General features: G+C 30.9%; 3 protein-coding genes across 6 annotated transcripts in view; 1 reads left to right on the forward strand and 2 right to left on the reverse strand.

Moving 5' to 3' along the window:
• The first annotated feature begins 288 nt into the window (after positions 1 to 288).
• LOC113789844 (uncharacterized) lies at positions 289 to 4,833 on the forward strand. 2 transcript variants are annotated; one of them, XM_075819899.1, is made up of 6 exons: positions 356 to 374; positions 631 to 760; positions 2,288 to 2,799; positions 2,872 to 3,601; positions 3,669 to 3,779; positions 3,842 to 4,833. In XM_075819899.1, the coding sequence occupies exons 3-6, from the start codon at positions 2,334 to 2,336 to the stop codon at positions 4,167 to 4,169; spliced, it is 1,635 nt and encodes a 544-aa protein (XP_075676014.1). In that variant the 5' UTR covers positions 356 to 374; positions 631 to 760; positions 2,288 to 2,333; the 3' UTR covers positions 4,170 to 4,833. The 2 variants fall into 2 exon arrangements, with proteins under 2 accessions (XP_027195234.1, XP_075676014.1); XM_027339433.2 differs by having other exon boundaries at positions 289 to 760.
• LOC142644972 (glutamate receptor ionotropic, kainate 2-like) lies at positions 4,760 to 8,056 on the reverse strand. The gene is made up of 5 exons (XM_075819898.1): positions 7,004 to 8,056; positions 6,023 to 6,948; positions 5,747 to 5,945; positions 5,202 to 5,684; positions 4,760 to 5,143 (listed from the first exon to the last, which is right to left on the reverse strand). The coding sequence occupies exons 1-5, from the start codon at positions 7,931 to 7,933 to the stop codon at positions 4,823 to 4,825; spliced, it is 2,859 nt and encodes a 952-aa protein (XP_075676013.1). The 5' UTR covers positions 7,934 to 8,056; the 3' UTR covers positions 4,760 to 4,822.
• Positions 8,057 to 8,432: 376 nt separating this feature from the next.
• PlexA (plexin A) overlaps positions 8,433 to 13,609 on the reverse strand; it is a 57,706-nt gene continuing 52,529 nt past the window's right edge. For all 3 annotated transcript variants that reach the window (XM_075819998.1, XM_075819997.1, XM_075819999.1), the window contains 4 exons: positions 12,327 to 13,597; positions 9,801 to 12,263; positions 9,651 to 9,725; positions 8,433 to 9,594 (listed from right to left, as the gene is read on the reverse strand). In XM_075819998.1, the coding sequence (XP_075676113.1) occupies positions 9,463 to 9,594; positions 9,651 to 9,725; positions 9,801 to 12,263; positions 12,327 to 13,597 (3,941 nt within the window). In that variant the 3' untranslated portion in view covers positions 8,433 to 9,462. The remainder of the gene's footprint in view (positions 9,595 to 9,650; positions 9,726 to 9,800; positions 12,264 to 12,326; positions 13,598 to 13,609) is intronic.

The raw sequence follows: 13,609 nt of genomic DNA on the forward strand, positions 1-13,609 counted from the left end.
TTATCACACTGATTCTGTGTGTAAAGTGAAAAATTCTTTCTTATTATCTCATTCCCTTTCTCTCTCTCTCTCTCTCTCTCTTTTTTCTAGCTCAAACAAATTATTTTCATTCACAATTCAATATATATAGTCAATGAGAAAAAAAAATATATAATGTAATAATAATAATAAAAAATGAAAGAGTCAGGCGCCATCAAAATTTTTCGATATAGATAATACAAATATATTCTTGTATTTTCTCGATTCTGAAACTTATAAAAGAATATTTTCATTGAGTATGAGTCATCATCATCATTATCATTATCCATGCACAGACTGGCGCCCGAGTGGCCCAAATGAATCGAAAAAAAAAAAAAAATCTTTTCATTTTAAATGTATATATTTTTTCTTACAGTTTTCATTCCATTTCATTTTTTTTCCATTCTACAAACGAATTGATAACGACGATGATGATGATGATGATGATGATGACGATGGATGTCAAGGATTTTGTACAATATTCAATCATTCATTCATTTCATTTCATTTTAGATCATTTTGATTTTCTTCATTATCAAAATCATAAAATAAGAAATAAGAAATTATTTAATTTTGTGCAATCGATTTATTTATTTGTTTAATTTTCAATAGATTCAATCAATAATCAACTATGGATAATGATGATGATGATGATAATGATGAACAATTTTGAAAGTAAATTAATCAACAAATAATTTTTAAAAATTAAATACTAATTTCACTCGAAATTCAATCAAAAACGGTAAGTAAGAAACATTAATTTACATTGTTTTTTGTTTAAAACTGTATTTCATTCGTCAATTATTCAATTGTTTAATAATAATAATGTATAGCTCTTATTCAATGGTCATTTTTAATGTAAACACTATTTCCGATTGTTTCCGAATCAAATGATATTTTGTTTGTATAATAATAATAATAATAAGTTGTTGTTGTTGTTGTTTTTGGTAGTTTTTTTTCTCAACAATAATCAGCTACCGGTCGATCTGATACAAAGTCCATCTACCTACTCATTCTAGATATTTGTTCATCATCAATATATGATATTATATGACGTTGTTGATAATAGAATTCAATGGAAATTTTTTTTCTTTCAAATGAGATATATGTAGAAGAAAATTTATTTTTCCTCTTCTCAAACATTATCACAACCATTATCGATTAATTTATTTTATTTTTTATTTGTTCCGGTCAGTTAAAATAATGGATATAGGTATGTTAGAAATAAACATTTCACAAAAATGTCAAGTTCAATGTTATCGACAATGTTATATTTTTGTCACCATTGCATTTGTTGTTACATTTGAAACAGGAAAATTTAAATTGATCGAATTGATTGATTGATTGAATGAATGATTTCAGAATCGATAAAGGTTTTTTTTTCATTGATCGTATATCTATAGAATAAATGAAATTATTTTTGATAACAACAAATGTTAAATTTCTCATCATCATTAATCATTCCATGCAAAGAATATTCGGTAATTGTTTTTTTTGTTGTTGTTGAACCAAGGTGTATAATTCCAATAGCGAAAGAATTTTTTTATGAATCAAACGGAACAACATCATTGTGTGCACTATTCTATTAAAAGATTTTGGATGAATGAACAAGAAAATTGTATTCTCTTTCTCATTCTATGGAATAATTTCCATGGATGTGGAACGGAAGAATTTCTTTCTTATTTCTTTTTTTTTCAGACATCTTTTCACATTTTATTTAAATATTTTCTTGACAACACAAATTCCATTTCAATTGTCGTTTTCATTGTGTATTTTTTTGTGTATACGAAAGGAAGGTAAAAGAATTTTTGTTTGTCTATTTTTAGAAAGCTTCATTTCTATTTCAAAGTTTGTTTTCCCCTGATGATATGATGTAATTTAATGAAGATCAGATTTTTTTCCATTTATTTTTTTCAGCTTAGATTAAAATGGTTGTTATTGGAATCGGATACCTAAAACAACCAGAATAATTTGAATGAATCTAACTATAGAATAATATTTTTTTAATTTATATCAAAATTATTTGATCAATTTACTATAAGAAACTATTTTCAAATTCTTTGGAATCTTGTAATGGAAAATTTTTAGAATTGTTTATTTGGTTGGTTGATTTTTTTCTTTCTGTTCTCATTCAATTCAATTCAATTTTATTTTTTTATTTGGTTCCCTGAAATAAAAAATAATATCATAATAGAGCCTTTAAGAATGAAACAAATTATCAGTTGTTTAATTTCATCTCAATTCTTTTCTTTCCCTTTCTCCCATAAAGAGATAATTTTCTTCGGAATCTTCTTTTTTTTTGTAATGTTAAAAAAATGCCTTCACCATTGAATACACCGACCAGTGATCAAGAATCTAAGTCAATATTCGATTCGATTGAAAATCTTAGTCAATTGAAAACAACAACAACAACAACGACAACGGCAATGGGTATCGATCCAGATATTACAAGAAATAATAGTATTTATAGTTGTAATAAAGAATTCGATAACGATGATAAATCGTCAGTGAAAACAGCAGAGACATCTATTAGCGTTGAAAATGAAAATCTATCAATACCGTTGTACAAAGAGGATGATGATGTAATATCGATAAGAAAATCGAAAAATTCCATAAATCATTCGAAATTATCATCAACTAATCACCATCGACAACAACAAAAACAAAACGGTTCCACAATGTCACTTGAATCGACAACATCATTATCGAATTCCACATTATGTTCATCCTCAACAAATCTTACATGTAGTTCGGAATCGAATCCAACTAATATACAAACCGGTAAGTTAAAAAAGCGGGAAATCATCAAATTGATGATTATTAATCACTTTTTCTGAATTATTTTAAAAAAAGATAATGAAAATGATGATACAAATTCATCATGGCGTAATAATTCGATAAAATATCGTCGTGCACGACTCAATTTAAATCTTGTTCCATTAAAGAATTTATCATTACCACAAATATCACCAACGCCAACAACCGATACATCATTCTTACCAGTTCGTAATGGTTCATCATGTTCGACTGGTAGTGGTCATCATAATGATGATAGTGGTGATCAAAATTTATCATCAATAAATAATGGTCGTTCACGATCATCGGCAAATGGAAATCATGGAAGTGATTATTTTAATTTCTCATTTCATAATCATCAACAACATTATCATTCCTATCAATCTTGCTCACATCATCATCATCACCAACATCATCAACATCAACAATATTATTCATCATCATCATCATCATCAACATCGACAGGATATATTTGTCCAACAACAACAGCCATATTGATAAAACGTCCACCATCACCAAAATATAATCCAAGTAAATTCGAACCAATCGTTCAGCTATCCAATTATCAATCATCACAAATGAATGATACTAGTAATAATAATAACAATTATATTGATCGTAATATTAATAGCCGATGGTGTTTGAATTCTCAAGATCATAACAATAACATCAGTAATCGATTATCATCATCATCATCTGTTTTGAATGGTAAACAACAACAGCAATTACGTTTCAATTATCAGGATGCCATACGAATAGATCCTAATGTTGATCTTGAACATCAATTGTAATTTTTTTAAAATTGTTTTTTGAATTTTTCATCTTATAATACTTTTTTTTAACGTTTTGAATAGCTGGTTTCACGGCTCGATCAATCAGAAAGATTCGGAAAGAATTTTAGCTAAACATAAAATTGGCTCATATCTAGTTCGCCGTTGGAATAATATTTATACATTATCATTGAAGTTTGTATAATAATAATGATCTAAATTGGGAAAAATATTAATAAATTTTCTACATTGAACAGATCAATTTTTGGTTACATCCATTTTCGTCTATTTCATTGCCATCATAATGGTCATCATTGGTCATTGGGTCATGTTGAATGTTCGAAAATAGCAACTCTCAACAAGCAGCAACATGATCATTTACAACAACAGGGTATCGATATTAATGATAATCAATCAATAAAAACAACAAAATTCTATGAACCATGGAAACGATCGACATTGATAATGATAATTAGATTCGACACAATACCCCAATTGATTGATTATTATACAATACATCGTTTACCATTGAATGGATGTGAACATATGGCCTTATTATATCCGATTGATGTTCAATTGCTTTAATTATCCAAATGATCATGACCACTGATGATTTTAATCGAAAAACTATCGCCTTTTTTAAATTTTGATTCATCTTGAACCCTTTTCATTTTATACTACCATCATCATTATTCATTCAAAAAGACATTTCATCATATGAATTGAAAAAACAAACAAACAAACAACTGATTACAACCTTAAACGAGCTTTTTTCCCAAGCTAAATACCAACAACGATGAAATATACTAATGATTATCCAATATCTATCGATTTGGAAAAATACTATTTTCACCTAATAATGAATTTATTCTTGTAATTTGTTTCCATTTCCTAAAAGAGAAATATGCCTACATTTGATTCAAAATTCCAATATTTTTATATTCATCATCATTAAATATTAATAACCCATATCATCACATATAGCATATATAGTAGGAATAGTTGATTAAAAGAAAAAAAACAGCTTTGCAAATATTGATCTCAATTCTGTCAAGACATTGACATATCACATTTCTATTCAACATCATTATTATAAAATGAATCATCAAATTTTTATCCATCTCATCACATTCGTAATTTGTTATATTTTTTGTTTGATTAAAACAACCAACATATTTTAATAGAGTTAAATTTTTAATTATTTCAAATTCAAATAAAAGAAAAGTAAATTGCTTTTATTAACCATGAATACTACCATTCGATTGATAACTATGATTATTATCGATTATCATTGTAGGAATTGTAGTTGTTGTTGGTGTAGGACTTAATGGCTGATTGGGATCATTCACATTATTTGACATTATCAATAATTGTGGTTGTCGTTGTTGTTGTTGTTGGCCACTAATGCCACTACCACCGGATGTAATTGCACCAATACCGCTGCCGACTGCTGGTGTTTGACTTAAGCTTTTCATACTTCGACGTTTCAATAGTTTTGTCGATTTCTGACATGACATAACAAATTTAAATTCTTCACAAAGATCTTTTGGATATGTTGCCTATGAAATAGGAAAAAAATAGGTTAATTCAAATCAAAGCAATCAATTTAATAATTACTGAATCATTAGTTGATATTCTGGTTTTGATCAGGAATTCACAAATACCAAAAATCAATGCAGCCAAAGATCCAACAACGAGTACAACAAAAACACCACCAAGATTTTTTAAACCTAATTCGGTTAATGGTGTTGATGCAGCTACACATTGACCACCACCTTTTTGTTTCCACCAACGATCTTTTAGTTGTTGTAATACTCCTGTTTCCTGTAATTTTAGTATCACTTCGGATAGTGATGCACGAATTTTAGCACCTTTTCTTGTGGCTACACCATATCCTTTTGAATCAAGAAGACCACCAACTTGTGTTAGATTACAATAACGTTCAGTAATATATTCGATCGTAGCCGATTCCATAAAGAATGCATATTTTCCATTTTCTTTTTCTACTCTTTCACGACCCTTTGCATTGCTTGGCATCAATACTTCAGGATGTTGTTCCATAAATTCGGCCATTTTTCTATACAACGGAATTTTCGAATTCTATGTTTAAAAGGATGTTTTTTTTAGAAATTTTATTTGATTTGTTGTGTGTGATTACATACGGCGAAAAATTTATGTGTAGCACCATTTTTTAAACATCCATATTTAATTTTGGCTTGTTGTGCTAATTGTTCAACATTTTCAAATGGAAATGGCACTTTTTCAACGGTTAAAAATGCAGCTAAATTAGCCGTATATGATGATACAATGATTAAGGTGAAAAAATACCAGATAGCAGATATGATTCGTGTGCTCATCGCTCTTTGATTGATGGAAATGAAAAAAGATCAGAAAAAAATGAAAACTGTAATATCAATTAATGTTATTTAGATACTAACTTGGGAGCAACATCTGAACCTTGTTGCATCAATGAACCGATAATACACCAGAAACTATTACGCATATTACATTGATTTTCTAATACAGGTTCATGATGTTTACATGGATGTGGATCACACCATTCATATGGTGTAAAACGTCCAACATAGAAAAATATTAATGATATACTGACGATCGCTGCCAATAAACAAATCCAAACAACTGTAGAGAATGGTGATAAAAATGACCAAAGTGATGTTTCTTTTGTTGTTGGTTTTTTATAAATGATCGAAATACCAGTCGACATGAATGGATAGGTAAAATCGACGGCTAATTCTCGATTCGAATTGATTGTTAAATCAGCGACGGCAATATCGGCTTCACCACGCATCACTTCACCAATCATGCCATTCCATACATTGGTGGTTGAATTAATCAATGCACCATATGTACCATCTTTGACCAGATTGATTTCAAAACGAACATCAAGAAATTTACCAATCTCTTTCATCATGTCGACAACAAATCCTTCATAACGATCATTACCATGTAGTTCTTTTGAACTTTTTGCATTCATTACAAATGGATCGTTGAGAACCGTTGTGACACGAATAAGTGGCATTTTTTCCTGACTTGGTAGATGATGATACCAATGTTCTGTCTTATGTACGATACCATTTTTCCAGAAACCAATTTGCTCAAAATCATTTTCAGTCATGGTGACTATATCAAATGTAAGATTGGCACGGAAACCGGATTCATCGAAACCTACCCAGCCGGTAATGCCTTCGGTAGCAACTTGCCGAATGAAATTGATTATTGTCGTACCATATTGCCATACATCATGACTTGAATGACAATCCATTGATGCTGTATCAAATTCATTCAATTCTAACAGTGCTGTGGTCAAGATTTCCATTCCGTCGAATATCATTGCCGATATACTCTGTCAATGATTGATTGAAAATTGCAATTTAAAAAAAAGAATCGATTAAACAAACCTTAACATGTCGAACAGTATGATCAAAATTATTGCCAGTAAAACCAAGGCTATTTTTGGCCGTCGTTGTTGTCGATCCAATGGAAGCATATTTACTCCAATTTTCCATATTCGGATGTTGTTCTTGAACAATACGTAATGATGTAATATTGGTACGTGAATGGCGAAAATCTTCCAGATCTAATGTATGTAGATCTAATGATGTTATAAGATATTTATGTTGTTCACTTAGTATACCAACTTGCTGTGCTTGTTTCATAACTTCAAAAATATGATCAGTTTTGACATCCAATACAATATGTACGATTTCGGTTTGTTTAACTTGCCATAATATTTCACGATATGGTTGATCTGGTTGTAATTGAAAAATTCTTACTTCCCAATTTTTTTCCTGTGCTTGTTTTAAATATTGACTAAAATGTATAATACTTTCGGAATCTTCATAAACAATGACGAATCTACGCCAATCAAGTGTTTCGATAAGATCACTAAACACTTTTGACAAAATACTATGATGTGGATACATGTTTATTGATAAATCTGTACGTGATCCAAAATCCACTAACATTCGTGCTTCAATATGTGGTATTTCATAGTGTTCACAAATTGATTGTAATTGTTGTGCACCATAATCATTGAATGGACCAAATATAGCAACTGGTGATCGTTGTAATAGTTGACAAACATCACGATAAACAAGAAATGTATTTTCCACATCAACAACTTTGATTATCGGTTCAAAACGGCTATTATTATGACCTAGATTGGCTGAAAAACGTTCAATAGCCATGTGGAATGCTTGTTGTTCTTCCAATTCATTCGATGAAAATATGGCACCAACCGGTATTATATGAGGTAATGATTGTACATTTCTGATCAAAATTATCCAATTAATCAGAAGAATTATTAAAACACGAAAAGGACCATGCATTTTTTAGAATTTAAACCATAAACATTAATAAACAGATGATGAGAAATTGAATGTTATTCAAAACGAAAATCAAAATAATGATGAATAATTTAATTCAAGCCATACTATGAATGTCGTAAACTATGGTTTTGTTGATAATGATCAACATAGAATTTCATTTAATTACAAGACAAAAAAATCCATGTGTCGAATGTATAGTATATTTTTTCCCTTTCTTTGGCATCAAGCCTGAGATATATTTGCTATTTTTAACAACAACATGCTAATCATCATCCTCATCATCATTATTCTACAAAGAGAAAATTTTTTCCGCAGTTTTTTTCTCAATGAATTATCATACATGATGAATGTATATGAACAATAAAAAAAAGAATTACCAATTTTTACAATAGTAATAGTGAAATGGATGCGAAACAAACACACTAACATAAAGTCTATTATTATCATACCAAATTTCTTCAATTCTTCAAAAAAAATGAATCATACAATTAATTAACAATTTAGTTATTCAATGGTCCAAATTTTTATTTATTTATTTATTTATAAATTATAATTATAATAATATGTAATATGAAGAGAAAAAAACGAAGAAATAATTATAATAATATGATACAAATATTAATTCATCATCATCAATTATGAATAAATGAAGTGAGTGAGAGAAATACATGCAAATTGAAATAAAGAATCCATTCTTGAATTTTTTTTCCAATGATGATAATGACGATGATGATGATGATATCCGGAGAAATTTGATAATAAAAACATTTAATTTGATTTGATTGATTTGATGATAATGATGTGTGTGTGTGTGTATAGGAATTTCAAATGGAGCCAAAATGGGAAAAAATAATTAGTTGTTTTTTTTGGTTTTGTTTCAATAGAAAAAAAATTGGCTACAAAATGTGTGTATGTACAAATTGTACAATAAATGAATCTTGTGCATAATAATTCAAAAAAAAAACAAATATGTGTTTTACAAATAATTATCATCATAATAGGTAGAGATAAAATAAAATAGAATTAAAAAAAAGACAGAGATCCATCAAGAAATCAATGAAATCATGAGTGTGTTTAAATGGGATGTTTTTTCTTTTTTGCTGTTGTTGAATGAATAAATCTGGAAATAAGAATTTGTGCTATGTTAGTGTGTATGGAGAGAGCTTTATTTTCTGATGAAAGTGATGATTATATTTGAATAGAAAAATATGAATCACAACGAGGGAAAAAAATAAAAAAAGAAAATTGGTGAAGGATGAGTGAATGATAAAGTTGTGGTTGGTTGTGAGCTTTTTGTTTGTTTGTATTTTTTTTCAGTGTAACAAATTCTTCTGATTTTTTTTTGTTCGTATGATGATATTGATAAAAATTAGTTGATGTTGAGGAGTTGTAAAAGAAATCTTTTTAAACTTGCGTAAAAACAAAACATTTTAAGAAAAAGGGGAGAAGAATTGGAGAGAAACAAATATCACAATTAATGATGAAACAGAAAAACAATAAAAAAAAAGCAATGAGAATCATTTGAAGAGTTATAATGGATCGGTAATTGATGCGGTAGCGGTAGCTCCACCACTACTATCCATTGTATCATAAACACGTTGTAATTTGGCTGGTAAATTATTACGACAGGAGAATTCATCTTCATGTAATATTTGTAATAACTAATGGAAAAAAGAATATTAGAAATTTCTTATCAAAAATTAAATAAAAAACATACCTGATCTTTATATTTGAATGCATAATGATATAATTGTAATAATGAAACATTGGCATTGAATTCATGAGCGTGTTGCTGTTATTGATCGAATAAATTGAATTAGAATTAAAAAAGATTTTTCAAAAAAAACAAAAAGACAACAACACTTACCCTTGATTCTTCACATAGCATTGCATTCATATCCTGATCACTAATGGCGGGCATTGTTTCAATTTCTTTATAATATCTTTCAACCCATTCTTTATAGATAGGTATATCTTTTGCATATAATAATTTTGATGATGGCGAATCTTTACCCAATCGATGATCCGATGTTGAACATGCATCCATAAATGTCTGTGCAACAACTGATAAACATGAATCGATAGTTGGCGATTTATTTATATCAAACACAAAATTTGGATTCTTAATCAAATTCACCCAGAATCTTAACGGTAATGAATTGGATTTCCATGTATGGACAACTTCACTATCATTAATACCATGATGTTTAGCTTGATCATCGAGAAAATCGAACATATATTTAATTGCTAATGGTAATGATGATCCACGATGTGCTGTCGAAAATATTGTTTCGAATAAATCATCAACATATTTCTGTAATGTGCCTTTTGTGGCTAGCAGACGTGTTAAATATATTTCCGATACCATTTTATTACTTCGTTCGCCTTCTTTTCCATGATCAGCGTCATGATGTTTAACCAGATGCCATGTACGCTGATGATAGCCATTATTTTCATGATGATCATTTGAATGATGATGATGATTTGTTGGCGGTGATGTTGGTCTACTTAATGATGTTGGAGGTGATGATCCTAACAGACCGCCAGTGGATGCATTAGAATTTTTGAGAAAATTCAACGGTTCATAACGATGTTTATCGGTGGCAAAACCACTGGATGAACTTGATGATCCACCACCAAGTGTACCAATTTTTTCACTCATAACAGGACCAGTGATTGGTGCACCAATAGCACCACCATACATATAATCGATTGAATTGTATAGTTGTTTAGAATTAGGCACTAATATTAGGCTAGCACAATCAGGTACTTTATAATGAGCCAATGTATTTAGACGACGCCATTCACCCGAAACACGACTAGTTGAATCATCATTCAATAACGTGATTTTACCACTTTGCCCGGTACGCCATTCCAGATCTAATTCATCATCGCGAAATGGACGCACCGAAAATGGCACGCCACGATAAATCGTATCCATTGATTTTTCTTTCACCTGACTAATCGTATCACAATCCAACACTTTGACAGGTACGGTAAGATATTCTTGTTGCGGATTTGCGTGTGTCGCTAAAGGATGATGATGGTTGTATAATGGTGATTCTGGTCCACCATATATACCAAGATTATTATTGAGCTGAGCAATTGGACCTATTAATGATGGTTGTATTCCTGGTAGTGGATGTTGACCACCCATTGTTGTCACCTGACCATAGGGTTGATCAAACGGTGTGCTGAAATAATTTGATGGTGCATATGCCTGATGTATGGACACATAAACAGTCATTGATTTGTAATCGATTTGTTGTCGAATTAATTTCTCTTCCGATAATGAATATCGAGCTTCGGATGTGATTTCATCTACCGGGCCTTTATCCACTTGATGTTTGATGGCAAAATAAAGCAGATATAATGGTTCACCGGCACATTCTTTTAGAAATTTATATAATAAAAATGTAAACCATGATGAAAGCATTTTTTCTGCAACCGATTCCGTTCGTCGTAATAATAATTTTGGATGTGATTTACCATCAATACATTTTTCGATTAAATCGGCCAATAATGTTTTCAATATTGATGTACAATATTCCATTCGTCCTTGAAGAGTGACCATAATTAATGATGCAACGTTGACACGATCACGCATTGAAAAATAACGATTCGATTCAAGCGTGCGAATGAAAAGTAGAAGGAATGTTTTATTCAATATTAATTGTCCGAACATTGTCAACGCTTGTTCAACATGGCCACGTTCATTTGTTTCGAGAGCTAGTTCCTGTAAGACAGCATGATTATTGTTTTCATTCGGAAACAATACTTTCAATGTGTAAAGACGATAATCTAGGAACGGTATACCACCAATATTTATCTCAGCAGTTATATCGGTGATTTCCGTTTGCAATTCAGCAAACGCTTCTTTAGCTTCTGATGCTACCCGAAGCTCAAGAACATCCATTTGTTCTTGCATTGTTTTCAATACACGAGATGATTCGGTAGATTTTCTTCGATACAATATCAATATGACAACAACCACAACGAATAGAAAACAAATAGCAACAACAATGGCAATGAAAAAATGTTTATACAATGATCCTGAACTTGAACCGGATGAGAAGAAAAAGAATGATCCAGACGATGATGAATCATAGCTCATAAATCCAAGGGTTTTATTGAATCGTTTTCCAACACCGACAATCACAGCTGGTAATTGATCATATGTTTGATGATAATTTTCATCTTCAGCCATTGGACGTTGTGATGGTAGACGGCATGTCAATTGAACTTGTGAAAATGATGTCACATTACAACGTTCAGATCCAATCCATACGTTAACATCGCTTGATTGTACAATACTATCCAGATGATTTCCCTATTATTGATCAATGGAGAAAATTATTATTAAAAAAAATCAATTTCAAATTCAAATAATTACATTAATGGTTAGATATTCGCCACGGTAATATTTAATACGATCAGATTCAGTAAATTCATGAAAATCAGGCAGACGATACATTCGAAATTTTGGAAATGGTGGATGATCACGATTACCACCACCACGTGGTACAGTCAACGAACGAACTGATTGAACATTATCCATGATGAAACCATAATCAAGTTCAATATATTCTTGGCGTGTGAAATGTAATCTTTCAGTAGGAACAGCCGGTGTTTCACAGCGCATATCAGTTCCTTCATGGTTTAATACCGTGCAATTCGATACAAACCATTCACCATCAACATCGACGTACATTTTTGGCTCCTGAATAATATTGAAATTTTGTCCACGAACACGTACGGTAAAGCCACCGCTTGGTATACCTTTTGGATGTTCACCACGATGTGTGATCGGTATCATCAGATCCGATGTAGCAGCAGTGGCTAATGTTTGTTTATGACCAACACGATTATTCGCCATCATTGTAGCTTCACTGATCACCGATTCAATTTTCGGATCTTCAGCATAAAGATAATTATAATATTCAAACACACGAATACCATTATCAAAATGAACACTAAGTAATTCTTCACCCGCCATCATACGAGCCGATGTAATACATTCAGCATGATTCATTTCACGTTTAGTCACGTTACATGGCAAATCACCGAGAAATGCTTCCGCACGACTACCAGCATTCATATTGAGACCTTCGATAGATAATAACGTTCCGCCGGATACGGGTCCTTTACTGGGATTGATCGTCAATATTTTCGGATTAACAAACATATAATGATCACGTGATTTAGCCGTATATTCTTTGAGTACTTGAACGACTACTGGACCTGATATCGATTTCATCGATGGATCAGCGGACATATTTCGTCCTTGTATTCGACATTTAATGCGCGATGTTTTAAGATAATCATTACGATACGGATGACATGGTATGAGACTAACTTGTTGACCATTCACTTCATGTGATATTCCGACACCATTTTCAATATCTTTGAATACACGACCAAGATTAATGCCTTCGATTGTTAGATTAGTACCACCTTCATATGGACCAGTTTTTGGATAAAAATCTAATATTCTTGGATTAGGACAAATTTGTTGTCGATTAAGCCACATTGTATTATGATGTTGACATTGTTCCTGTACTTGACAGCTTTCACTTTGTTGACACCAGCCGCATTTATATTTTTCATCCAATTCCAAACAAAATCCACAATTATTCGCAAGACCAGAACATCGATATACCAATACTAATAGGTTGT

Source organism: Dermatophagoides pteronyssinus, unplaced genomic scaffold, assembly GCF_027571235.1.
Source record: "Dermatophagoides pteronyssinus isolate colony J.1.1.1.1 unplaced genomic scaffold, Derpt_VIB-CSIC_2022.12 sq0005, whole genome shotgun sequence".
In the NCBI taxonomy this organism is placed as follows: Eukaryota; Metazoa; Arthropoda; class Arachnida; order Sarcoptiformes; family Pyroglyphidae; genus Dermatophagoides; species Dermatophagoides pteronyssinus.